The following is a 23,265-nucleotide window of genomic DNA, read 5'->3' as shown; positions in this document are numbered from 1 at the left end:
AGCACAGCACGGTCCTGGGCGTGAGAGATGAAAGGATGAAAGCCTCTTGCTCGATGAAGACAGGGCCTCTTGCCTCTTGGGGCAGCGCAGGCAAAGAGAAGATGGTATGGTGGGGAAAGGGATGAGGAAGAGAACGCAGACTACCAGGGACGAGAGAAAGAGGGAGAGAAGGAGAAAGGAGTGGGAGGGAGGGAGAAAGGCAGGAAGAGGGAGGAATGATGGAGGGAGTGGAGGGAGGGGAGTGAAGGGAGGGAGTGGAGGGAGGAGAAAGGAGGAGAGAAGGAGTGGGAGGAGCGGGAGCAGGAGCAGGAGCGGGAGCGGGAGCAGGAGCGGGAGCGGGAGCAGGAGCGGGAGCAGGAGCAGGAGCGGGAGCAGGAGCGAGAGCAGGAGCAGGAGCATGAGCATGAGCATGAGCAGGAGCAGGAGCAGGAGCAGGAGCAGGAGCAGGAGCAGGATCAGGATCAGGAGCAGGAGCAGGAGCAGGTGGTGGAAGAGCGAACGCACGAGCTTGCATGCTTGCTGTCGTTCTGATGATCTCAGATCTCACCATGCCGATGACGAAATTCTAATACCTCATCCCCGCACAACCAATTGTTCATCCCCCTCATTCTGCCCTCATTCAGTCCCTCATTATCATTCGGGCCCAGATTCAACGGGCCCGGCGCCCGGCGGCCGTCCGAACGCCGGGCCCCTGGCAAGGGCGCGGCAGGTCAACGCCGGGCCCGGGGGCCCTACTGAACGGTCCCAGCTGAACCTGAGCGATCACCAGAGCAATCACCAGAGTAAGCAATCACCTCAACTCTTCTCAGCAGAATGAACACCCAGATCTGACAGTAAGTGGTTTCATTCAAATGTTGACAAGCTCCTCCTCCCCGTCCTCTTCCTGCTCCTGCTCCTGCTCCTGCTCCTGCTCCTGCTCCTGCTCTAGCCCCTGCCACACGATTATCCTTCTATCCGCAGCTCCCGACAGCAAGCGCCCCCCTGGTGTGACGCAGACGCACTGGGCATGAACTTCAGCAGCTGCATGCACTGACTGCTTCCTCTGCTCACCTTCACCTCCCCGACATGCTTCTCGTGCTGCTCCACTTCCTCCCCTCCGTTGAGGCGCCACCGTCGGATGGTCCGGTCGTAGCTGCCAGAGACGATCTCTCCTCCCCCGGGGAGAAAAGCGACGGAAGTCACCCGATCTGGCGTCATCCATCACATGACACGACGAAGAGAGGAGGATAAGGAGGATGAGAAGGAGGAGGAGGAGGAGGAGGAGGAGGATGGTGAGTGTGGTCACCAGCATGTCCTGTCAGCGTGTGTGTGACGCTCCCCTGCTGCAGGTCCCAAACTTTCACCGTGCGATCGTAGGAAGCAGACGCGAGTCTCAAGCCGTCAGAGGAGAAGGCGAGCGACATGACCTGTTGGACGTGAGGATCAGAGACTTTCTCTTCTCCCTCCTTGTTCCCCTCCCCTCCTCCTCCACTTCCTCCTCTGCCCTCCTCCTCCTTTTCCTCCTCCTCCTCCTCCTCCTCCTCCTCCTCCTCCTCCTCTCCCTCCCTCTTCTTCCACCTCCTCACCCAGTGTGAATGGCCACTGAGCTTGTGAAGCTCCTGCACGGCAAGCTTTGCGCCTCCTCCCTCCTCCACGAGCCTCCACATCCGCACTGTGCGGTCGTAAGACCCTGAGGCGAGGCAGAAAGGATCGAGGGGATGGAAGGCCAGAGAGACGACTGACCCTGTCGCATGTCCACGAGTGAGAGGAGCGACTCAGTCTCGCGCTTCTTGCCTGCATGCCCGGCGATGCTCGCGACTCGTTGCCACTGCTGCTCCCTGCGCCTCCATAGCAGCACTGCCTTGTCTGCGCTGCCCGAGGCGAGGAACTCGGCGTTGATGGAGAGGGCAACAGCCTGGGAAGCATGAGAGACAGCAGGAGAGAGGAGGAGGAGGACAATGAGAGAGGAGGAGGAGAGATGAACAGAGGAAAGAAGGAGAAAAGGAGAGAGAGGAGAGGAGAGGATGAAGAGGGGAAGGGCTGTGTTGTCAATGGCATAGGAGCAGCGTCTGACTCCCACCTTCACTTCACCATCTTGAGCCTCCAGTCGCTCGTGGAGCATCCATCCTTGTCCTCTGATCCCATGGAACAGGTAGATCTTGCCCTCCGAGGAGCCGGCGGCGAGGAATGCTTCCTTCGGCAGGCAGGCAGCAGACAGGCTGGTGCCCTTGGAGCCAAGGGAGACGCGGAGGAGAAGCTCTCCTGTCTTGCCGTTCCACAACCTCAGACTCCTGTCGGAGGAGACGGTGGCGAAGCTGTTGCCATCGAACCCGTCTAGCTGGCAGAGCGAGTTGACAGACTCGTCGTGCGCGTCCACCACAAGCCCAGCATGCAGCCTCCCCTGCCGCCCTCCACCCCCAGCTGGAGGGTCTTGACCAGCTCCTCCCCCAGCTAGGGGGTCCTGTTTCTCACCTCCTCCAGCCTGGAAGGTGGCCTCGAACATGAGGGAAGAGTCGGAGATCAGCTGGGGAGCAGCTGAGGGCGTTGGGACCCTCCGGCGGAAGTCCCGGGGAGGCGTCGGCGCCTCGTCCGTCTTGTCAGTCTCGATGATGCTGCTCCGGTTTGGAAAGTTGGGCCGGGAGGGAGGGAGGGAGGAGGATGATGAAGAGGAGGAGGGTTCCTTCGTCTGTTCCTCTCCTCTATGTTCTCCTGAGCTCGTGGCCTCGTCTGTCCTTCTCTTGCTCTCCTGTTCCGCTCTTGCCGTCCTCTCCGCCAATTCCTTACGCAAGCCCTCGACATACTGAGAGGCTAGTTAACGGGACGGTGGGAGGAGGAGGAAAGGGAGGGGAGAGAAGGGAAGAGCAACCAAGGAGCACGGCAGCAGAGCAGGAGAGAGGGTTGGGGGTGGGGTATGCGGCAGCAAAGAGTTTAGCAGGGGCGAGAGAAGGTTGGGGACGAGAGGGATGAGGAGAGGACAGGGCGGGAAGGAGTAGAAAACCTCCTCACGAGCCTGATTTTGAAGTTTCATACGCGAGATCTCCTCTCTCAGCATGTCATTCTCCTTGCGCACCTTCACCATCGTCAACCTCTAGCGCTTCCTCGCCCTCGCAACTTCACCTGCGCGTCCTCGGTCTTCCGCTCCGACGTCTTCGTCTCCTCCCTTCTCGCCCTCTTCCCTTCATGCAGCGCCTCCCCCAGCCTTCCAACTGCCTCGTCCTGTGCGCGATCAGCAGCAGAAGTTTGCGGGGGTCGGGGAATACCCTAGCCCGCTCGGCCTCTCGGAGGAGAGCAGGGAGAAGTTTTAAACTCTCCTGCTCGTCCTGCAGCTTCTCGACCTCCTCGCGCGCCTCTGCTGCCTCTCTCTTGCTCTCCTTCCATGGCTCTATGTCAGTACCACCAGATTTCCTCTTGCCCCCCCTCCTCCCTCTCCCTCTCATCCTCCACCCCCCCCTCCCTCCCTCTCCCTCTCCCTCTCCCTTCCCTCTGCTCCCTCGGTTTCATCCTCCGCTTCTCCTGTTCTCCTCACCTCGAGCGCTTGTTGCTGCCTGGACAGCTGCTGCACCATTTCTGACAGTCGCTTCTCGAGGAGGAAGATGTGCTGCTGGTATTCTTCTGCCGTGTGGGAGGAGCCGCTGAACAAGGAGGAGGAGACGTCTGATCGCGACATCTTCGCCTGTGACACCTCCGATGCTTCTCTGCTCTTTTGTAGAGTCTCAACCTGCAAGGTGCAAGTGATGAGAGAGGAGGGAGGGAGGGAGGGAAGGGAGGGAGGGAGGGAGGGAAGCGAGGAGGTCACTCACCTGTGATGTAAGAGATTCTGTTCTTGCTTTCAGCTTGGCGATGATTTCCTTGTCCTAGTTCGTGTGAGGAGCAGGAGATGAAAGCGAAAGAGAGGCAAAGGGAGGAAGAGAAACAACAGAAAGCCCAGAGTTCCAGGAGGAGGGTAGAGGAAGATTTGGAGAAGAGGAGGAGGAGGAGAGAAGGAAGCGAGAAGGAGGAGAGAAGGAGATGAGGGAAGAGGGAGGAGGGAGGAGGCAAAAAGGAGGACAGGGAGGAGGAGGAGGAGGAGGATTGATCACCCTCTTCTCAGCGTTGACATGCTGATGCATCTGGTCTTCAAGGTTTTCCTTCTGCTGCTTCAGCCTCTGAAGTTCCTCCTGCAGTGCCTTGACCCTCGCGCTCTCCTTCTCGTTGCTCCGACCCTTGAGCGTCTTGATCTACAGAGAGAACAAGTCAAGGAGCTCTTGACATCTCTGCCTCGCTCCTGCTCGTCTCACCTCCCTCTTGACTGATGAAAGCTCGATCTCCAACTTCTTGCTGTTCTCCATCGCTGAAGCTTTTGCTGAGTTGGCTGCCTCTGCAATCTTTTGAGCGCTCTTGCTCTCATTCTGTGTCGTCACCGTCATTCTTACAGCGGTAGTGATCGACGTCGTTGTCATCAACATTCCCATTAGAATTAGTTTTCTTTTCACATCGTCATCGTCATCGTCATCATCGTCGTCATCGTCATCGTCATCGTCATATCTCTACCACCATCACCATCGTTTCAGTCATCACATTCATCTCTCGGACCTGTGCATTTGCCATCATTCTCTGAAGTCTTGTCCTCTCCTTGTCAAATTCAGCCGCAGCCTTCTGCATCGCCTGCTCCTTCTCCTCCTCCTTCCTTCCCAGCTGCTCCTTGAGTGAAGCCACCTCCCCGAGCAAGGTACCTTCTTCCGCCCTCTCACACTTGCTCTTCAGCTCCTTCAGCCTCCTCTCCATCTCACTATGCAGCCTCTCCTTCCCCTGCCACCTCCTCCGTCACCTCCCGCACACCTTTCTCTCCTCCTTACCTGCTTCTCCTCCAGCAAAAGGTCTTCAAGCTGCCTTACCCTCTCCCGCAGCGTCTCCTTCTCCATCTTCAGAGCGTCTCTCACGTTCCTTAGCTCCAGCGCCTCTGCCTGCGCCAGCGCCAGCGCCTGGTCGTTCCTCGCCACCGCCTCCTGCATCTTCGCCTTCGCCTTCTCCATTGTGGATGCAAACTTCGTTCTCTGCGCCACAAGTGCATTCTCCTTCTCCACCAGCTCCTCTTGCAGGCTCCGCAGCCTCGCGTCCCTGTCCTTGCCCGCTGCCTCGCTCATCCTCCCCCTGCTTGCCTCCCCCTGCAGCCTCCCCACCTGCCTCCCGGTCAGGAACGAGCTGGCGAGCGGCAGTGAGCACAGACCTCTTCTTGCAGTTCCCCAACTCTCGTCCTTTCCTCGTCCAGTTGAAACTGCATCATCTCTCAGCTGACCGAAAGTAAGGGCCAGACTAACCCGCAAACTGCTTCGCTCCTCCTCCCACGCGCGTTGCCTTGCGGAGAGGTCCTCCTGCAGGACGACGATAAGTAGAGCAAGAGAAACAGAAGCGAAAGTTTGGGAGAGAAAAGCGTGTGGATGATGGTGGGGAGAATGGTGAAAGCTTGAGGTGAGAGGGAGAAAGAGAGGGGAGCGAGAAGGAGGGGAGACGGAGGAGAAGGAAGGAGAACGAGGGAGAAGTAGAGAATGAGTTGAGGTCAGAGGAGGAGGGGACCTCGCGTGCTGACACGTCGGACTGAAGCTTGAGAATGAGCTTGTTCAGCTCATGCACTTGCGACTTTCCAGACTCCTTCTCGATCAGTCTGGCGTCTTCCATCATCATCTCGAGCCTCGAGCTCCTCTCCTGCCTCGACTTCACCTCACGCCTCCCTCCCTCCCTCCCTCACCTTCTCTTCAGCCTCCCGCGCCTGCGCTGTCCTCAACGCCTCCTCGAGCTCTTCGATCCTTGCACGAGACGTCTCGATAGCTGTCCTCACTATCTTCTGTGAGCAGGAGTGAGGCAACCTCTCCTCCTCCAGCAGTCTTTCACCTCCGCCTCCGCCTTATTCCTCCTCGCCACCAGCTCTCTCGTCTCTTCAAGGTCCTGCAAGGCAACATCCTTCAGTCTTATGTCTTTGCCCCTTGTGTCCTCCCCCTCTCCTCTCCCCTGTCCTCCTCTGCTCTCCCCTCGCCTGTTCTCCTCTGTTCTCCCCTCCCTTCTCTCTCCTCCCAGCCCCTTCCTAACCTTGTGCAGGAGAGTGCTCTGTCTCCTCAGCTCTGCGATCGTCAGGTCTCTCAGCGTCATCTGGGCGTCAAACGCCTTCTGAACGCTCGCGTGCATCAACTTCGCTCCCTCCGCCGTCTCCGACATCTTCCCCATCGCCTGCTGCAGCGCGATCCTTGCTGATCCTGCCGCCTCTGCCGCTGCCGCCTCCATCTTCTTTGCTGCCGCCTCCCGTAGCACCACCTGCTGCTCGGCACGGATCCTCTTGCTCTGCTCTGCCTGAAGCTCCTGCTGAAGTTCCTCCATTTTGACTTTCCACTTGTCAGGAGAGCCGTCCAACTTCTCCCTCCTCTCCCCCTCCTCGCGCTTCATCTCCTGTTTCGAAGGACTGCCAAACGCTCTTTGTTGTTGGCTGACATCAGCAGGCACCAGCTTGCTCGACACGAGCTGCTCCTTGAGAGCTCTGATCTCTTCCTCAGCAGTCAGCCAGCTGTTTCCCGAGGAGCGGGCAGCCGGAACAGGAAGTTCGGAACTCCTGGGACGCTCCTCCTCCCTTGCGCCTTTCGAGGAGGAGACGACAGGCTCGGTGTTGGAAACGATTTCCCGCAGAGCCTCGCGAGGAGACGCGGGAGGAGGATGATGGAACTCGAACTCGTAGACGATCGCTGAGGGATGCAGCATCCTCCCCTCGCTCACGTCGTGCCCATGCCCGAACCCGATGACGTCACCATGCTTGAGGACTTGGCGGCAGACGCGCGTGCCGTTGAGGAAGGTCCCGTTGCCGCTCCCGTTGCACACGAGCTCGTACTCTCCTTCTGACGAGTCTACCCACGCGTGAGCTCGCGAGATGCCGTCCCAGCGCAGCCGCAGGCAGGATCTGGAGTCGCGTCCGAAGGTGCTGGCGGGAGAGTAAGCGAGGGAAGGTAAGAGGAGGTGGGAGCACAAGGAAGGAGGGCAGACATGAATTCAAGGAAAGAGGAGGTAGGATAGAACTACACGCTGAGGAGGAGATACAAGATGAAACTCACAAGCACTTTGATCTCGGATCCTTCGGGATCAGAGGGATGGCAGTCTTTCCGTTGACCAACTTCCTGTCGACTCCCTCGAAGTCATCAGAAGGAGAAGCTTTCAGGACGAGAATGAAAGGACAAGAGGCATCGATCATGATCACGTGTGTTGAGGCAATATCCTAGCACTCAAGAAACACAACCTGCACGTCAATCATTCGGCATTCAAAAGTCAGAAATCATTATGAATTATGAATGGATGTGCTGATGGTGGTCAAACATCTGTGTGCACTCCATCGACCGGTTGCAGAGATCCTTGTGCTGTTTTCTTTTCTTTCCCTCGGAGTTGAATCCTTCAATCATCTTCTTGATTCCATTCATCTTTCATTTCAATCCTCACTTCTAATCTCGTTCATCTTTCATCCCATCTTTCTCTCCCTCTCCCTCTCCCTCTCCCTCTTTTTCTCCCTCTCTCTCCCTCTCCCTCTCCCTCTCCCTCTTTTTCTCCCTCTCTCTCTCTCCCTCCCTCTCCTTCTCCGTCCCTCTCCTCTCGTCTCCACTTCACTTCACTCCTCTCCCTTCCTCTCCTCAGTCTCCTTCCCTCTTTTCGAGTCAATCAAGGGACTTGCATTTTGATTTGCCCCCGACAATTTTGACCGTTTGACCTACCGTTTTAACCGTTACTTTTTACTTGGTCCTGCCTCAGTTCTACTGGCTAGAGGTCGGAGGGGTGGTTTTGAGGGTTACAGTAGCCCGGTGGGTACTACTCCCTCAGTCAGGTGCTGAGAAATCGATGGTGGGGGTGGTCAAAACCCCTTAACGACGATCACCCTACCATTGTAGAGGTGATTGCAGGATTTGGAAGGGGTGGTTGGAGGAAGCTTGCGATTATAGGGGGTGGGGTGAACTTTCGCCGCCGGGAAAAATGCGGTACGGTACGGGTTCGACAGCTATTCTCCTCATGCTCGCCATGTTTGCTCGAGATGCTCAGAGTGTGAGCAGAGTGACATGCGGCAGTTGCACTTTCTACATTTCTAACGGTTTCCTGACGAGGGAGGGATCATGCAGTACAGATTGCAACCAAACTTTGTTTCTTGGCATTCATTGGATCAGCAATATCACAATGGGGGTTTTCGATGGTCTCTCAAGCTTAGAGAGGCTAGATCTCTCCAGTAACAGCCTAGAAACTCTCGAGGAAGGAGTGTTCGATGGGCTGTCTAGCTTGAGAATGCTCGATCTTTCCAACAATCAGATATCGAGCATTACAGCTCCCTTGTTCAGCAAAGTCTCTAGTTTGCGATTTCTGGATCTTTCGCATAACAAGCTTTCAGTCCTTCCACAAGAATGTTTAGATGCATTTTCTTCCTTAGACTATCTCTATCTTGAGAACAACCCCATACTGCAGGACCCGCGTTCGAGTAAACATCTGCTGAAAGGAACAACATCTCTCCGTTCGCAAGGAGCCATGACCAACGTGACATGCGGACACTGCATCTTCCATGTCTCCCAGGATGGGCTACTGACAAGGGAGGGGACCTGTGGCGGCTGGGGTGACTGTAGTGGCAACCTAGACTTGAGATCCTTGAGCATTAGAAACATTTCTGTCGGGGTGTTTGACGGCCTCTCGTATCTGTGGAGGTTGTATCTTTCTGAGAATCAGCTTTCTGGCATCCCTCAAGGAGCATTCACTGGACTATCGGGCCTAGGAAATCTGCATCTTACAAACAATCAGCTGACAAGCTTATCTGAGGGATCGTTTGCTGGACTACCAGGAGTGGGGCTGGTGCTCTTTCTGGATGGAAACCAAATGACAACTCTTAGCAACGGAGTTTTCAGCAGACTTACAGGCATGCGAGCGCTGTATCTGGAGATGAATCAGCTGTCAAGCATTGAATATGGATCCTTGAGCGGTCTCTCAAGTCTGATTGATCTCAGAATAAGGGGCAACAGGCTTTCGAGTGTCCCCAAGGGAGCCTTTGATGGTAAAAAAGCCTTGGAGTTGTTAGACCTCTCTTACAATGAGCTTACCATGATTCCTGAGGGGACTTTCAATGGTGCTTTCCCCACTCTTTGGGCTCTTTATCTGAATGACAACAAGTTGACATGCATCTCGTCAGATGCTTTTGTGAATTTCACGGCAATGACGCAATACCATCGATCTGCAGCGGGTCATTCCTCGTTCCTGAGCCTCACCAACAACGCTCTCACCTGCCGGTATGCCTCATGGCCGAGCATTGCTTACATGGATCCTGGTTTAGAGCTATGCCGCAACGACACCAGGTGTGTTGATCTGGCTGGTACAACCACAGCAGCACTCTCAGAGATCACGTCAAGCCCTACTACAACGCCGATGCCTGATGGAGATTTACAACAGCTCTGTTCCTTGAATATGACTTGGTTTGATATCGGTCACTCCAGCCACTTCATCACAGGTAGAACATGCTCAAAAACAACGCGACTGCGTTGATGTATTTGACCAGGTGGCCTTGGAGCGCTTATGAATCAAGAGGAAGAGGTATGGGTATGCCAATACAACCATCCATGGTTGATCCAACTAAGTGCGGCACAAGCGAACAAGCCTCGGGTCGACGCGGTGATACCATCTGAGAGTGTGATCTGATCACCTGACATGATCCCGGAACCAGAATGGGACGGCCATAGACGCAGTCTGCTTCATTTACAACGAGATCAGGTAACTTGCTCTCAGTGCTTTCAAGTCCAAAGATTTTTTTGACGAATTACCTTTCCGACCCTTATCCCTACCTACGGCAGCGATACATTCAGACTGTGGGGAATCAAGTCAGAGCTGGGGCTTTGAGCCTGGAGTTTGGGCTTCTCAATCCGCAAGACGTCAACATATTGAAGCTTCACACGCACACGAGTTATCAGTCTTGTCTCCTCTCCTGCACAGCTTCCATCCCCTGGTCTAGGTTGACAGTCACGCAAGTTTAATCCTGGGAGATGCCGCTGGATGGAAGGTAGGCAAACTTCCCAACACATTCAGCGCTTGGTTCGGCTTGAATAGGCGAGGTAACCCCAGGAACACGACGGCCATGAGCACGGGGATCTTCACCTGTCAGCCGATGTGCTCGGCAAGTGTTGCGTACTTCCATTGCTTCTCCCTTTCTCGCTCCTGTAGGACTTCCATGATTCTGTAGTGCGCCATCAGTATAGCTTTCTGGTCACCTTACACCTCTAGCTGCACACGCTCCAAGTCTCCTGCGTGCTGCAGGTTTTGTAGAGTCCGCTATCATGTCTACTGACGTTCTCGAGATTGCAGCTGACATGTCAATGACGATGACGACGATGGAGATGGTATTCATGATGGCAATGACAACTGCTCAGCATGCTGAGGGTTCAAACTTCAACGTCAGTCGGAGGTGCGTCATAGTTACTGATCATCGTCATAGTCGCTCCTTGAGGTCATTATCAATCATTGAATGGAGACGCCAGGGGGGTGGGGGTACGCAAACAGACTCAGTGGGGGTGGGGGTGTGCAAACAGACATAAAAGTAAAGAGACGGTAAAGGAAGGGTAGTGGGGGCTGAATAGGAGGGTTGGGGGGGTGGTGGGGGGGTGAGGGGGGGTCTGGGGACGTGGAGACCAGTGGGTCACATTTGGTGGAGGGTTTGATAGAGGGTGGGTAGGGTACTATTGGATCCAGACAGACTTCGTAGGCAAGTGGAGGGTGGGGTAGTTCATGGGAAGGGGGTGGAGTGGTGGGGGTGGAGGTCGCCGTTGACATGCGACAAGGGCCCTCGGGGAAGAGGGAGAGGAGGAGAGGGCGAGGGCAGGGAGGAAGTGCAAGAGAAGTGAGAGCATGGAGAGATGAAGGGCTGAACAAGTTCTTGTAGAAGAGAGATTGAGAACAGGAGAGCATGACGTGTTCGGTGTGACTAGAGTTGTGGTTTGTGCGATGATCCCGACATTGAGGGATAAGATGAGCCCAAGGTGAAGGAGCTGAGATGATTGAGTCTAGATAGAGCTCGTAGGATGAAGTTTTCAGGAGATTGAGGTAGGACTGAGGCGGTTCAAAAGAATCTGAGGGAAGTTACTATCACGTGTGTTGGTAGTTGTAGGGAACGAGAACACAAGGCAACAAAGTCGGCCCTTTGACGAAGAGAGCACGAGACAGAGATTGAGTGAGAGGTCAAACTGCTGATGAAGATGGGCTGTATGAGAGTGAACGCATGCATCAATGAGGATCTATTGGCTGCATGCATGAAAGCGTGAAAAAGGGGCTCACTCGCTGACAGGTGTCGACAACAAGTAACGGAAGGATAGAACAACTTTGCTGATGTGCAGCAAGGGAAGGTGAGGGTGAAGACGCAGAGATGCCGAAAGTAGAGGGAAGAAGAGGAAGGTCTCCGACGCCCAAGACGATCCTTGCTGGGAAAGAATTGAATTCTACAAGTCAAAACAACCAGTCACCTATCTCTCCGAGCAGTTCAGACTTGGCTCCATTCGTTCACTGCACCATGCATGGATCGGAAGTTCTCGTCCTCGAGTTGGAAGCTCCGATAGAGCGTATCAAGTCCTGCGATGGAAAGTTGCGAGGAACTGCAGAAGAAGACGCTGAGTGTTTGCGCACAGGCCTCTCTTTCACCAACAGTCAGTTCGACTGGTATAGCGAAGTCTTGCGCTTGGAGGGCGAATGTGAGAAGCAGTACCGGCTGAACCTGGGTCTTGCGACCTGACATGTTATTCTCTCATCTCACTTAGTCTTTACAGCCCTCATGGAACAACTTAAGATTGCGACCTCAGCGGCAGAAGACAGGCTGGTAAGATAAGGAATCTTGATGTCGCAAGGAAGTCATAGATGTTGTCAGGTCGAACTGCAAGAAGCTGAAGGAGAGCTCGAGGTTAGTTGATTTAGACTTGCTTCCAGTCTTCTCAATCGCTCCAAGGAGTGCAAGCTCGCGCTTTCCTCCGCCAACCACAGGATCGAGGAGCTGGAATATGCCCTCTGGGTAGAACACTCTCCGGGAATTCCACGTGAGCGTTTCAGTCAGGTCTACAAGGGATGATGATGTTCAGGTTGTGTCGAGCCAGCTCACAAGCCAACTGTCCACAAGCCGCCTGTCATCGATGGGCAGGATCGACTCTTGATTGATGCCATCGCAAAGTCTCTTCGCGACCTGGAAGTATCCTTACATCTAAATGCCGGCTTCTCTTGACACTTTGTTTTGAGGTTACGTGCTCGCTGCTGCAAGAATCTGTCGACAAATTCTACTCGCACTCAGAGCCTCGCGGCAGGAGGATCATCATCCTTGAAGGCGAGCACGCACACAGTGAGTCGCACTTTGCATCCCAGTGGAAGGAGCAGGGCGGAGCCCGGCACGATGTGAAGCTGTCTGCGCCTGCTCCGCAGGACGAGGAGACTGAGATGGAGCGGTGAGTGACTCCAATGATGAGTTTCATCGCAACTTGACAACCTCGGACAGGAGCAGCCAGGAGGGCGAGGTGACATGCAGTGTCTGCTACCAGAAGATGCAGGACATCCTCAAGCATCGCTTCCTTCCTGCCATCGTCCACCAGCATCTCCACTCTCAGCACGTAAGTGCCCTCGGGAGTCCAGTCAGCCCTCTTGACTGGCCGCAGGCTGACAACATGAGACTGCAACATGAGCTGGACTTCCTGCACGATCATCTGGTGAGAGTGGCGCGACGGCAGGCAACCATGCTGATTTGCTCCTGCAGCGGAATTCTCTTCATGGGAAGCAGAAGATGCTGATATGAGGCAATAACGGCAACAGCAACAGCAACAGCAACAGCCTCCTCTACGACAGGAACTCGTCCTTGGTCCCCTGATCTTCGTCGCCGAAAGGAGCGTGAGAGTCTTCCATTGCCTCCAGGTCCTGCCAACATGTAAATTACCTCTTTACAACATCAAGCTCCTCGCACCGGCGCCAGGTCGTCAGCCATCCCCGCGCCCTCCATGTCCCCCTCTCCCTCTCCCTCTCCCTCGACCGCCATCTCCTCGCCTGCCGACAGCAGCTCCTCCACGTCCTCCTGGCCCCTGCCCAGACTGTTAGCGCACAGCATTTCCATCGTCCGCCCTCGTACCCTGCGGCCCCTTCCTCCACGATGTGCTCTTCATCACCCTCCATCCCATGCGCCTCTTCCTCTCCATGATGCGCCTGCATCTCGACAGAGGAGAGCTCGGTCTGCTCCTGCATCCTCTCGTTCCCTGTGTCCATCTCCCCTGCACCCTCGTTGTCGCTCCCCTGCGAGGTCCTCTCACTCGTCGGCGCATTCAAGTCTCTTCCTCCTCACCTCTCCGTCTTCCAGAGACTCGGCGTCTCCCGCCGGAAAATTTCCCTCCTCGTCAGCGGCCAGGACGCCAGGTTCTTCGGTCGTCCCTTCCTCAGTAGTATCAGCAGGCGTCCCCTCAGCAAGAACTACATCATGAGGTCCGGCTCCTCCTTCTCGTTCGCCAAGAGAGGACGGGTCGGATGATTCCTCTGCTCCCTCCTGACCGCCTTCTGCCACCTCCTGGCCTGTCTCAGTGGCCTCGTGTCCGCTGCCCTCCGTCGCCTCATGGCCGCTCTCAGTAATTTCTTGCCCGCTCTCTGTCGCCTCTTGGCCAACTTCTCCCTCCTCAGCAGTTGGTTGAACCTCAGAGGGCGGCGCGACCGCTTCTTGCGCTATAGCGCCGGGCAGCTTCGAGCGAAAATCATTCACCAGCAAGTGGGAGAGAGGAGGAGAGAGGGGAGGGAGGAATGGGAGGGATCACGGAAAGGTCAAGGGCGTGGAAGCAGAGATTACGTTGTCGTCTTTCTGCGATGTCGCAGTTGGCTGTACAGATGCTTGCGCGGGCTCACTTGCGATTTCACTCTGCAGAGCGAACATCAGCACATATTCTGGAAAGTCCCAGCAGGCGTCCCACCTGCTCGCTGGGCTTGTGTCGCTTGGTAGAAGTGGAGCTCGCGTCCTGGTCGTGCCCTGCCGTCCTTTTTCCTGCGGTACTTGCACTCTCCTGCTGAACAACCTCCTTCGGCTGCTGAGCTGCTGCCGACTTGAAGGCATCGAGCTGAAGGAGCATCAACATGGAAGCGCAAACAACTGTACGCACCTCCTTCTCCAAGCTCGCGATCTTGGACTTGAGTGTGGCATCGTTGCTCTTGAGCTCCTTGATCTGTCGCAGGAGCGTGTTGGCGCGGTCAGAGTGCATCTTGTTGTCCTGTTGGGTCGACACTGAGCCTCCGAGCGAAGACAAGGAAGCAGGATCATCGACCTTAGCCTTGGAGCTCTCAAGGCCCGAGACGATCTGCTTCATCTCCGCCTGAGGGTTTCGATCATCAGACTGGATTCTTCCCGATGCTGCCATAGGGCCAACCTGCAGGGACTCCCTCTCTGCCTTCACTTTCTCCACCTTGACCAAAGTCAGCCCTACAAATCCTCGACAGTCATGGAATGGCTGTACCTCTTTCTTCGCCTCATCAAGCTGCTTCTGCAACTGCCATTGCCGATTGCATATCAGTGAACGAACAACAAGAGAGTTCAAGCGCGCAAGACCTCAGTGTCTGGTGCTGGATTTGCCTGCTCATAAAGTAAATATGCGGACTCAATGGGGAGCCGACTGACCTTGCTCTTCAAGTTGTTGATCTCAGTCTCCTTCTGCTGGACAGTGAGCTGGAGTTGATCCCTCTCGCTCTACGAAAACACGTCAGAACAACGAGCTGGGACATTTCCCGTCAATACCTCAAGTTTTGTAAGGTTGGATTTCAGAGTCTCGCACTCTGCCTTGAGGGATTCGATCTGCGTCCAAGAGTCAATCAAGGCCTCCGTCGCTCCGCTGGTTGACCTCCTGCTTGGACTCTGCAAGCTGAGCCTTCAACTGAACACACACAGAACTTCAGTCGGTGCAGAAAACACGCGATGCCCTCACAGGCTCGACGTTGGACGACTGCTGCTGTCCGAGCTCCTGGACAATCTGCTCCTGCAGCCTCTGTTGAGCTTCGTCGGAAAAAGATGGACTAGGAACCTTGAGGCTGCTCTTTTCATCGCGCATTTTCTGAAGCTCGTCGGCCTGACAAGAAGTTTCGATTCAGAAAAAGAGCACATCAGGTATACATTCACTCTACCTGCTTCTTCAACTCGTCTTTCTGACGTTGGTTCTTGTCCAAGAACTGGGAGAGATCAGGAATAGAGATGAGGCGCGAGAGGTAGGAGCGGACCTGTTTGCAGCGGTGAACAGCCTCACGTCTTGCCTCCTCCATCTTCTTAAACTCTTCATGCGCACGGATCGCCTTTTGAAAAAATTCATGGAAAGATGGAAAAAGATCGTATCAATGGTCAGACCTCCACGGTGATAGGAGTTGCCTTGGAGCTTTCTGTTTGGAGCTGTTGGAGCATGTGTCAGCTTCTAGGCTTTCCGAGCATACTTATGATAATCTTTACCTGCTCTATTTGTGTCTGCGCAGTTTTTTCCGCCTCCTGGAATCAACTTGTTACAATCGACCTTGATCCATCAACTATCCTACAAGTGCATTCTTCAATTTCGTGTTGGCCTCAGCCAGTGCTTGTCTGGCAGATGACTCTTTTTGCGTCTGAAGAAGTGACAGTTAGGAGACATTCTTCGATATAGAAGTCAAAGCTCCAACCATCGCAACAAGTTTAGCTTGCGCATCTTTCAAATCGTTCTTCGCCTTTGGAAATAAAGTCGTCAAGGCATTAACAATCACGAGATTTCACTTGAAATTGTGCAACCTTCTCGAGCTCACTTCGCACTTTCTCATGCTCGCTGATATCTATTCCACCACCACCAAACTATGACCAGCATCAGTCCAGCAGTGATACTTGGATCCTTCAACCTTGTTGGACAGCTCCGTCACTCTCTCTCGCCATCTCGCGCATTGCTGATCAAGCTGCACAAGGAGTCACTGAAAAATTTCTTCAGGTATGCAAGGAGAGACCATTTTCTTCTCCGAGTCGAGGACGTTCTTGTCCGCCTCCAGCTTCGCAATGCTCTTTGTTTGACATTACATCACGAGATCTTCCGAAACATTTCACTGCTCGAAACCTGCTTGAGCGGCATGATCGAAGATTCAAGTTCCTTCAACTTGTTCTCAAGGGCCTGATTGAACCGTTGTCATCAAATCAAAACACTCGAGCCCAACGAAATACGTTGCATTTGTCCTGGGCTTCCTTTGCTTCAGTTCGAAGTTGAGCGTTGCTCTCCTTGAAGATGCTCAAGCTGCGCAGGAGCACGTAATCAAGGCATATTCCTTTGAAGATCATCAGTAAACCTGCGAACTTGTTCCTGAAGGTGTTGGAACTGACTCTCGGTGTTGAGAATTGAGCTGTTGCGCTCCAATTCGATCTGCAAGACATGAATTGTTATGGGACAGCTCGTTTATCTGTATCCTTCATCACCTGCAGTCTAGATTGCGCCGCCGCCAACTCTCGATTCGCATGGTCTGCACGCTACCCAGGCATTCATGTCTTTGCACGTCAGACGCATCAAAATCACCTGCTTGGCCCGAGCAGCTTCTTGTTCGGAGTCAAGCAACCTTGCAAACGTCTACTTCAGGCAACGAGGTTGATAAAACAATCGGGATGACCTAGCTTCTGCCAGGTCGAGCTTGTGTTTCAACCTGAGATGGGAATAAAGTGAGCAAGGGCCCAACTCACAGGTTCGGATGCTTCCATACCGTCTGAGATGCTCTCGCATCTCTCGCATCTGCTTGTCATTGTCATCTTGAAGCTCCATGCTCTCATCTTCGTCTCCACGTCAACGTCCAATTCACATGCAGCATGCCATACCCGCATTCGAGATGGAGGCCGACAAAGACAGCAGACGTTCTTCCTTCTCCTTGTCAATCTTTGCGAGCTGCAAGTGCACAGTGTGACCGATCGAAAGTTTCCAAGAGCCTGTTCAATGCCTGTGAATCCAACAGAGTGTTTCTTTCATCGAGGTCTTGGATCTTTTTGCACAGTCAGTATAACAAGAATTGTGTCAGGAGGAATTTACCTTCTGCTCCAAATCTTGAATGCGCAACTAGATAATAGTATTTTAGAGACAAGGAGGTAAACAGGGTGAGATAATGATCGTACCTGAAGATTTCTGTTTTCTTCTTTCAGTCGACCAGTCTCGCGAGCAGTCTCGCCATTGGAGGCCTTTTAGAAAAATTACCTTTACAGGCAACTCGATATGAGATGGGAATGACGCACTTCGAGAGCTGTCTGGGATTCTTTGAGTTGAACCTCGACCTCTCTGAACATTCATGTCACATCGTCTGCTACCAACGAGCTTGATCATGACTGACCCAAGCCGAGAGCGGATCTGCCGCAGTTCCTCCAGCTTGGAGGCATGCTGAGCACAGAACATTATCAATCTCATTTCTTTGGAGAACCAGGAGTTTTATACTTGCGACACTTCTCGCTCGTAATCTGCAAGGGCCTGCTTTCATCATCATCTGTCCCTCAGACAGCAGACAAGTACCGACCTGCTTTCTCATTTCATCAAGTCGCTCGTTTTCTTCCACGCTCAGCTTGTATCGTTCACGAAGACCATCTCGCTCCAGCTCCAGCTGAGTCCATGTCATTTGCACATCCTTTTTAACTGCAGATGCCAACCTGGTTGATCTGGGCCTTCAAGCCTCCTTCTCGGGTGTCGACTTGCTGCTGAAGCTGATCTCGTTCAGAAGTCGCAGTCCGAACCTTTCACTCGGTCACTAGCGCCCTGGAAGAATGTTTTCACAAGATGTGAAACCTGCTCGGTCAATTTGGAAATGGCCTAAACATGACGTCAGCAGTCGGTCACGAAGCAAGGTTGCAGGTACCTCCTGTCTTTGTGCTAAGAGGGTGGTCTTCTCGGAGAGGAGGGCCTGAAATCCGGATCAAGAAGAGAAAGTTGACCAAGACTGGTGTCTGTGTGAGATGGATACCTCAAGCTCTGCCCTTTCTTTCTCTGCCCTCTCCTGTAGGTATGCATAAGATTCTGCCTGTCCTATCCATTGAAACTCATCGATTACCCTGCTAGTGTCGAGATGCTGGCGGAGAGTCGTAAGCTCCTGCTCATGCTGGAGACGATCAACATCAGAATCCTACATGGAGACTGCAGGTCCTTCATGATAAATGCTATTGCATTGGAAGCTCTATGTTTGCCACGATTATTTACCTGCGTTGCAATCGACTTCCAGTTGTCGCGATGCTGGAAGGGAAAGTCAAAGGAGTCGTGAGAAAACAAAAGAGGCAGACGTGTTTCAACTGTTCAATCTCACTCTTCAGTGCTGCAATATCGTTCTCTGCCTGTTGAAGTATCTTTCAATCTCAAGGTCATCCATAAAAAGCAGAATCACAATTCTGTATCGCGATCCTTGACTAGCTTCTGTTGATTCAAGGCTGGTCGATGGGGCTGCAATCTGGTTCTGAGAAAGCGTCATCTACCTTGAATTTCTCCTATGTGTGGAGAACCTGATTCGAAGAATCCTCGATTGCGAGTGCTGTTCGAGATTTGTCAGGAGAAAGGGATCAGTGAAGGGATCATCACATCTTGACTGCTGCTGTTGATAAAGAGCTTCTCTGAATCTTGACTCTGCAGACTCGAGCTGCTTCTGGAAAAAGTCCGCCTTTTCTTGAGAGTTCTGTAAAGGAAGTATTCGATCAAAAACAATTACACTCAGATCAAATGATTCTCATTTTCAACCTTCGCAGCACTTTCCAGCTTGATGTTATCTTCACGCAAATGAGCCATTTCTTCATCTGACTTTCTCATGGACTTCCAGACCAAATCAGATGACAGGAAAACTCTTCGATCTTCAACGTCTCACCGCTCGCAATTCTCCAATCTTGTACTCATAAGCTACCCTCATTTCATCAAGCTTCGATCTTTCTTTGGCAACCTGAAAATCGATACATGATCAAATCTGAAAATCAGAGGAGAATCTACCTCGCTGCGAAGGTCTGTGAGATCCTTCTCCTTTCTTTCCAAGTCTTCACTCATTCGTTTCAGGTCCTCCGACCATCGTCGCTGATCTTCATCTCTTGACATCGAAATCTGGTTTAGGAGTCTTTGCATCTGAGCAAATTTGTGAGCAAGCAACTGGAGGGAAGGAATGAGCAATACTTGATTCTTTTCATTCTTGATTGCTTCAATTTCCTGCATGTATTGAGCACAACACGTCGAGTCATGAAAAAGGTACCTGGTTGAGCTGATTGATCTTGGCCTCTGAGTGCTTCAGAGACGTCTCTGCTGTAATCTACGGAAACGAAAGATTCAATACGACAGTCATTGGCTCAGATTATGGATAAAAACAGTCAGGCTCACCTTAGAATCACTCTCCTTCTGCTTCTCCCAACGGACATTCAAGAGTTCAGTCTGCTGATCCGAAACTTTGCGTTCATATGACGAGACATTCATGGAGAGCTCAGAGATCTTGGCTCTGAGCCCCGTAATCTCAGTATTCATCGAGTCCATGGTAGACTGGAGTGATTTGTGTCTGAGAAATACCGCTTAATTCCAGAATGTAGAACCAAGCTAGATAAGAGATTTCACCTGTCCCGGAGGAACGAGGCATCGCTCTCAGACTGTGCAGCACGCTGTTCAGCCTGCAGTAGGTATGTTACAACAAGAGAGAGACACGAGGGATCTAGACTGGTTGTTACCTTCAACTTTGCATCTTGTGCAGTCGCTAACTCAGAGCGAAGGAGGGACAAGGCAGCCTCATTTCTCTCCTTGAGCTCGTTGTTCTCTTGCTCTAACATCTTGATTGCGTCCTTTGTGGTCCTCACTCCACTTGAGCCGGGAGACATCACCTCTGAAATAGTTGAGATTCCAACTGCTGCTGAGCTCTGCTCTCCCATGGCTTCTCCAATAGCAGACCTGTCCGCCTCTGCAAGAAGAATTCTGTACATGTCTCTTTGTTGCACAAGGTTGGCAACACGTGTTTCGAGCTCCTGGCGTTCCTGTCGGATCTCCTGGACCTGTACCAAACCAGTCAATCAGTGTCCTTTGGTGTCATGTCACATGTAACTTACCTCCTTTAGAGCCACGTCTATCTTATTACCATATTCCTCCTACGCAAAAGTGAATCAAAAGAAGATGAAATCCAAGATGTTGAACTCACGCGCAGCTGTTGCATCATCTTCTCTGTTTCTCTCTCGTTGTCAGCACTTAGTTGGCGAACGACCTGAAGAGGAACATGAATCAGAATCAAAACATAATCTACAAATCAAGTGCACCTTCAGAAGCTTCTGGTTCTGTTCCTGAAGTTGATTTACATTCTTATAAATCACAAGATGTTGTGTGATGAAATTCTGAGCATCTACTCCAGTTCCAACTTCGGGCATGTTGTTCTCATCAATGTTGGGTGTGCCTTGGTTCTGTCCCTGCGAACTACTCCTGACCAACGCACGCTGAACAGCAGGTGACGCAAGCTGATTTCTCAGCTCTTCCACTTCTCGCTGAAAATCGCATAACCAAAATGAAATGGAAGTTGAACATGAGATACCAATAGAGCACGACATTGCATAGTGAGATCTTTGTTTTGCCGTTCCAATGAAGCAGCATCAGACATGCTTCGCTCGCGCTGAGAGCAAAAATCGTTAAATCAATTCAAAAAGAGCTTTTATTCCAGAAACCTGAAGGCGCAGAAATTCCATGGCTGCTTTCATTTCTTGTAGTTCACCAAGAGCTACCTCTAGCTTGTGATTGGTAACTTGATTGGCCTGAGAACAGGGTAAGCTCATTTTGACACCACAACAAAATTCGCGATCAGTAAACCTGCACTGCGCTTTCCCATTCCTGCCTTTGCCTGAGAATAGCAGGGCCCTTATCTTGCAGCTCCTTGACCACTTCAGAGAGACAAGCTTCAGCTTGCACTCGCTCATGTCGCTCTCTGTGTAGCAATTCGCATGTATCCTCCAGGACCTAAAGAAGGTACGATATTTAGACCTGGAAAACCTTGGTGACGTCTGACCTTGTAGATTTCAGCAATGCGGCCATCACGAACAAATTCAGAAGCAACTGCAGCTGGAGAGCTTGTCAAGATCTTCTCGAGAAGTTCATTGTTGCCCTCTCCCTATAAGCAAAGTCAAGATGAGGGAAAAGATCATAGACGGTGAGCCAAGTACATTCTGTCCCACAGATCTCAACTCGTTGACTTTCGTCTGAAATGAAGATGAGCTGGCATGCGCAAACGGAAGACAGGCTGGTCTTTACCTGATACTCAGTTCGGGTCTTCTCTGCTTCCTTTAATCTGTTCTCGAGCTCTGCAATCTTCGTGGCAGCCTCACTTTTCTCTTTGGCAAGAGTTTCTTCCGCAACCTGAGCAATCCATGATTCAGACACACTAAGACTTGCACTGCGTGAATAAAGCTGGTGTACCCGGACTCGATTAAGATGAGCGGTATTCATAGATTGTAGCTTTGCGATTTCTTTGTCGCTGTCTTCTTGTGCACTTTTGGCCAAATTCAACAACTTGTTCTTATTGTCAAGATCTGATTCAAGGAGAGCCTTGGTTGCATTGAACTCTTGCGTGACGGTTTGAGCCTTCTCGATCTGGTTTCTGTATGCTTCTTCCTGTACATGACGTTCTCAGAAACACACTGGCGTTGCACCAACTATGAACCTGCTCTTTGCAGGACTTTTTCCACTCCTCCGCGACAGTATTCAGACGAGAGACTTCGGTCTTTTCAGCAGCAAGTTCTCGCTCGAGGCGTGAGATCTGAGAAGCGAAGTCACAGCAAACATGCTGCCAGGACTCATATCTTACCCTCGAGTGAGATTCCGTGGATAGCTTAGAGAGCTCGTGCGTTTTCTCACTCAAGTTGTTGCTGACGAAGGAAAGCTCGGACTCCGCGTGCTTGAGCTTCGTCAGAGCTGAATTCAGTTCGCTCTATACAAATCAACTAATCAGAGACGGTGCCACATTCTTGTCAAGAAGATGCCTGAGTCTTGAGACTACTGTCGCGGATTTCCTCGATCTGAAGCAGCAGCTGCTGCCTCTCCTGCGCTTGCTCTGAGCTCCTCTTTCGCAGCTGGTTTGCTTCCTCTTTCGCCTTTTCAGCTTCCTGCAAACGAGCATGTGAGCAGAGAAGGAGAAGTCTATCAGGGGTTGAAGCACCTGGCTCCTGCGTTCATGTGTCCACACAAGCTCGTCCTTGTCTCTCTTCACTTCTTGCAGCTGTGCATTGACACGCTGCAACTCGGCATTCGTGTCATTGATCTTTTTCTGCATGGAAGATATTTCGTTGTTCAAGCCGGCAACCTGATCCTGCAATTGCTGCTTCTGCTTGAGGGCTTCATCCTTGAGTTTTACACTCGCTTCAGCCTCACAGCGGGCAGTGATAGTCTCTTGCTCAAGCTGATGGAATCGCTGCTCGTTGTTGAGAGTTGCTGATGCTGCATCTGCATGCGCCTGTGCCAGATCGTCCAGAAGAGTCTGCAGGGCAGCAGCCGCTTTCTGACTGAGCTCATCACCAGCAGCCTGCAGCGCAGAAAGCTCCTCTCGTACTCGAGACTCGCTGGCAGAGTAAGACATGACAGCCTTGTCCACTCGATCTGATGTCGACTTCCCTCTTGCTCTTGCTCCCCACGAGAACTTCTATGCTTCTCGTCCCTCCGGCAGTGTACTTCGATGCCTTCCCCTGCCTCTTGTTCCTATCTTCCTCTCCGCCTTGCTTCCAACCCCCCTCCCCAACCCCCTTCTAGATACCCCACCCGACCATCAACATACCCCACCCATGATCACCCAAAAATATTTGAGTGCCCATACCCCTCATGAAATAACCCCCTCCCCCCGAAGCTTTGTCCAACCTGTCGTTGAATAACAGTCGTCTCTTTCATGTAATATATTAAAAGAGCTCTATCAAGTAAATTTATGGTACCTACCAGGAGTCTCATCGAAGATCCTATGACGCAGTACCCTAAGACTGCTGGACCCACCTTTCTGAACGCTTTCCCTGTCAAATTTTCATCCACCCCTCCAATCGTATTCAAACAATGTATTTTCATACCACCCCTTCTCCCCTCCATCCCTCTAACCACTAAACCACCCCTGATCAGAGCCAGCATCAGACCCCTGATCCCACCCAGGATCCCACCCGTGCAGTCATGGGGGGATGAGGCTCGGAGGGTGACCGGATTTCGAGCCCGGGCGGCCGGCGGGCCGCCGGCCCGGCCTTCGCTGAGTGATCTTGCAGTCACTCCCGGCCGCGCCGCCGTCGGCCGGCCAGGCGGTCCGGCCGACCGTCGGACTCGTGGCCGACTCGGCGAGAGCGGCCGCCGGGCC

General features: G+C 52.7%; 4 protein-coding genes across 4 annotated transcripts; 2 read left to right on the top strand and 2 right to left on the bottom strand.

Annotated features, from left to right (window-relative positions):
* Positions 1–1,080: 1,080 nt before the first annotated feature.
* On the bottom strand, positions 1,081–1,451 carry GUITHDRAFT_59617 (hypothetical protein; the record flags this gene model as incomplete). Its single annotated transcript, XM_005836585.1, has 2 exons — positions 1,081–1,187; positions 1,286–1,451. Coding segments are annotated over 2 exons (273 nt in total), but the record flags the coding sequence as incomplete, so codon positions are not given.
* A 6,664-nt stretch (positions 1,452–8,115) lies between these two features.
* Positions 8,116–9,171, top strand: GUITHDRAFT_45926 (hypothetical protein; the record flags this gene model as incomplete). The annotated part of the gene is made up of 2 exons (XM_005836584.1): positions 8,116–8,374; positions 8,600–9,171. Coding segments are annotated over 2 exons (831 nt in total), but the record flags the coding sequence as incomplete, so codon positions are not given.
* A 2,191-nt stretch (positions 9,172–11,362) lies between these two features.
* Positions 11,363–12,766, top strand: GUITHDRAFT_104623 (hypothetical protein; the record flags this gene model as incomplete). The annotated part of the gene is made up of 9 exons (XM_005836583.1): positions 11,363–11,711; positions 11,760–11,809; positions 11,858–11,890; positions 11,936–12,023; positions 12,066–12,172; positions 12,220–12,422; positions 12,473–12,584; positions 12,630–12,680; positions 12,728–12,766. The coding sequence occupies 9 exons, from the start codon at positions 11,363–11,365 to the stop codon at positions 12,764–12,766; spliced, it is 1,032 nt and encodes a 343-aa protein (XP_005836640.1).
* A 993-nt stretch (positions 12,767–13,759) lies between these two features.
* TPR (Tpr, nuclear pore complex component) lies at positions 13,760–22,515 on the bottom strand (the record flags this gene model as incomplete). Its single annotated transcript, XM_005836718.1, has 56 exons — positions 13,760–13,864; positions 13,917–14,060; positions 14,103–14,312; positions 14,367–14,486; positions 14,546–14,569; positions 14,615–14,683; positions 14,732–14,788; positions 14,835–14,867; positions 14,919–14,969; positions 15,015–15,059; positions 15,115–15,159; positions 15,208–15,279; positions 15,332–15,373; positions 15,431–15,466; positions 15,740–15,799; positions 15,844–15,897; positions 16,053–16,106; positions 16,157–16,226; positions 16,279–16,352; positions 16,406–16,456; positions 16,503–16,542; positions 16,594–16,626; positions 16,684–16,750; positions 16,796–16,862; positions 17,004–17,030; positions 17,166–17,345; positions 17,400–17,432; positions 17,479–17,562; positions 17,609–17,692; positions 17,745–17,768; positions 17,815–17,859; positions 17,920–17,952; positions 18,007–18,054; positions 18,153–18,185; positions 18,449–18,477; positions 18,525–18,618; positions 18,681–18,752; positions 18,805–18,876; positions 18,924–19,052; positions 19,101–19,133; positions 19,177–19,233; positions 19,302–19,473; positions 19,530–19,582; positions 19,640–19,957; positions 20,012–20,050; positions 20,101–20,163; positions 20,216–20,437; positions 20,485–20,562; positions 20,615–20,701; positions 20,757–20,903; positions 20,953–21,054; positions 21,195–21,554; positions 21,604–21,699; positions 21,748–21,854; positions 21,940–22,045; positions 22,099–22,515. 56 exons carry the CDS (start codon positions 22,513–22,515, stop codon positions 13,760–13,762), a joined length of 5,067 nt encoding a protein of 1,688 aa, XP_005836775.1.
* Positions 22,516–23,265: the final 750 nt, after the last annotated feature.

This window comes from Guillardia theta, assembly GCF_000315625.1.
Source record: "Guillardia theta CCMP2712 unplaced genomic scaffold GUITHscaffold_17, whole genome shotgun sequence".
Lineage (NCBI taxonomy): Eukaryota > Cryptophyceae > Pyrenomonadales > Geminigeraceae > Guillardia > Guillardia theta.
Note: the sequence above shows the minus strand (reverse complement) of the source record. Positions and strands in the feature narration are given on the sequence as shown.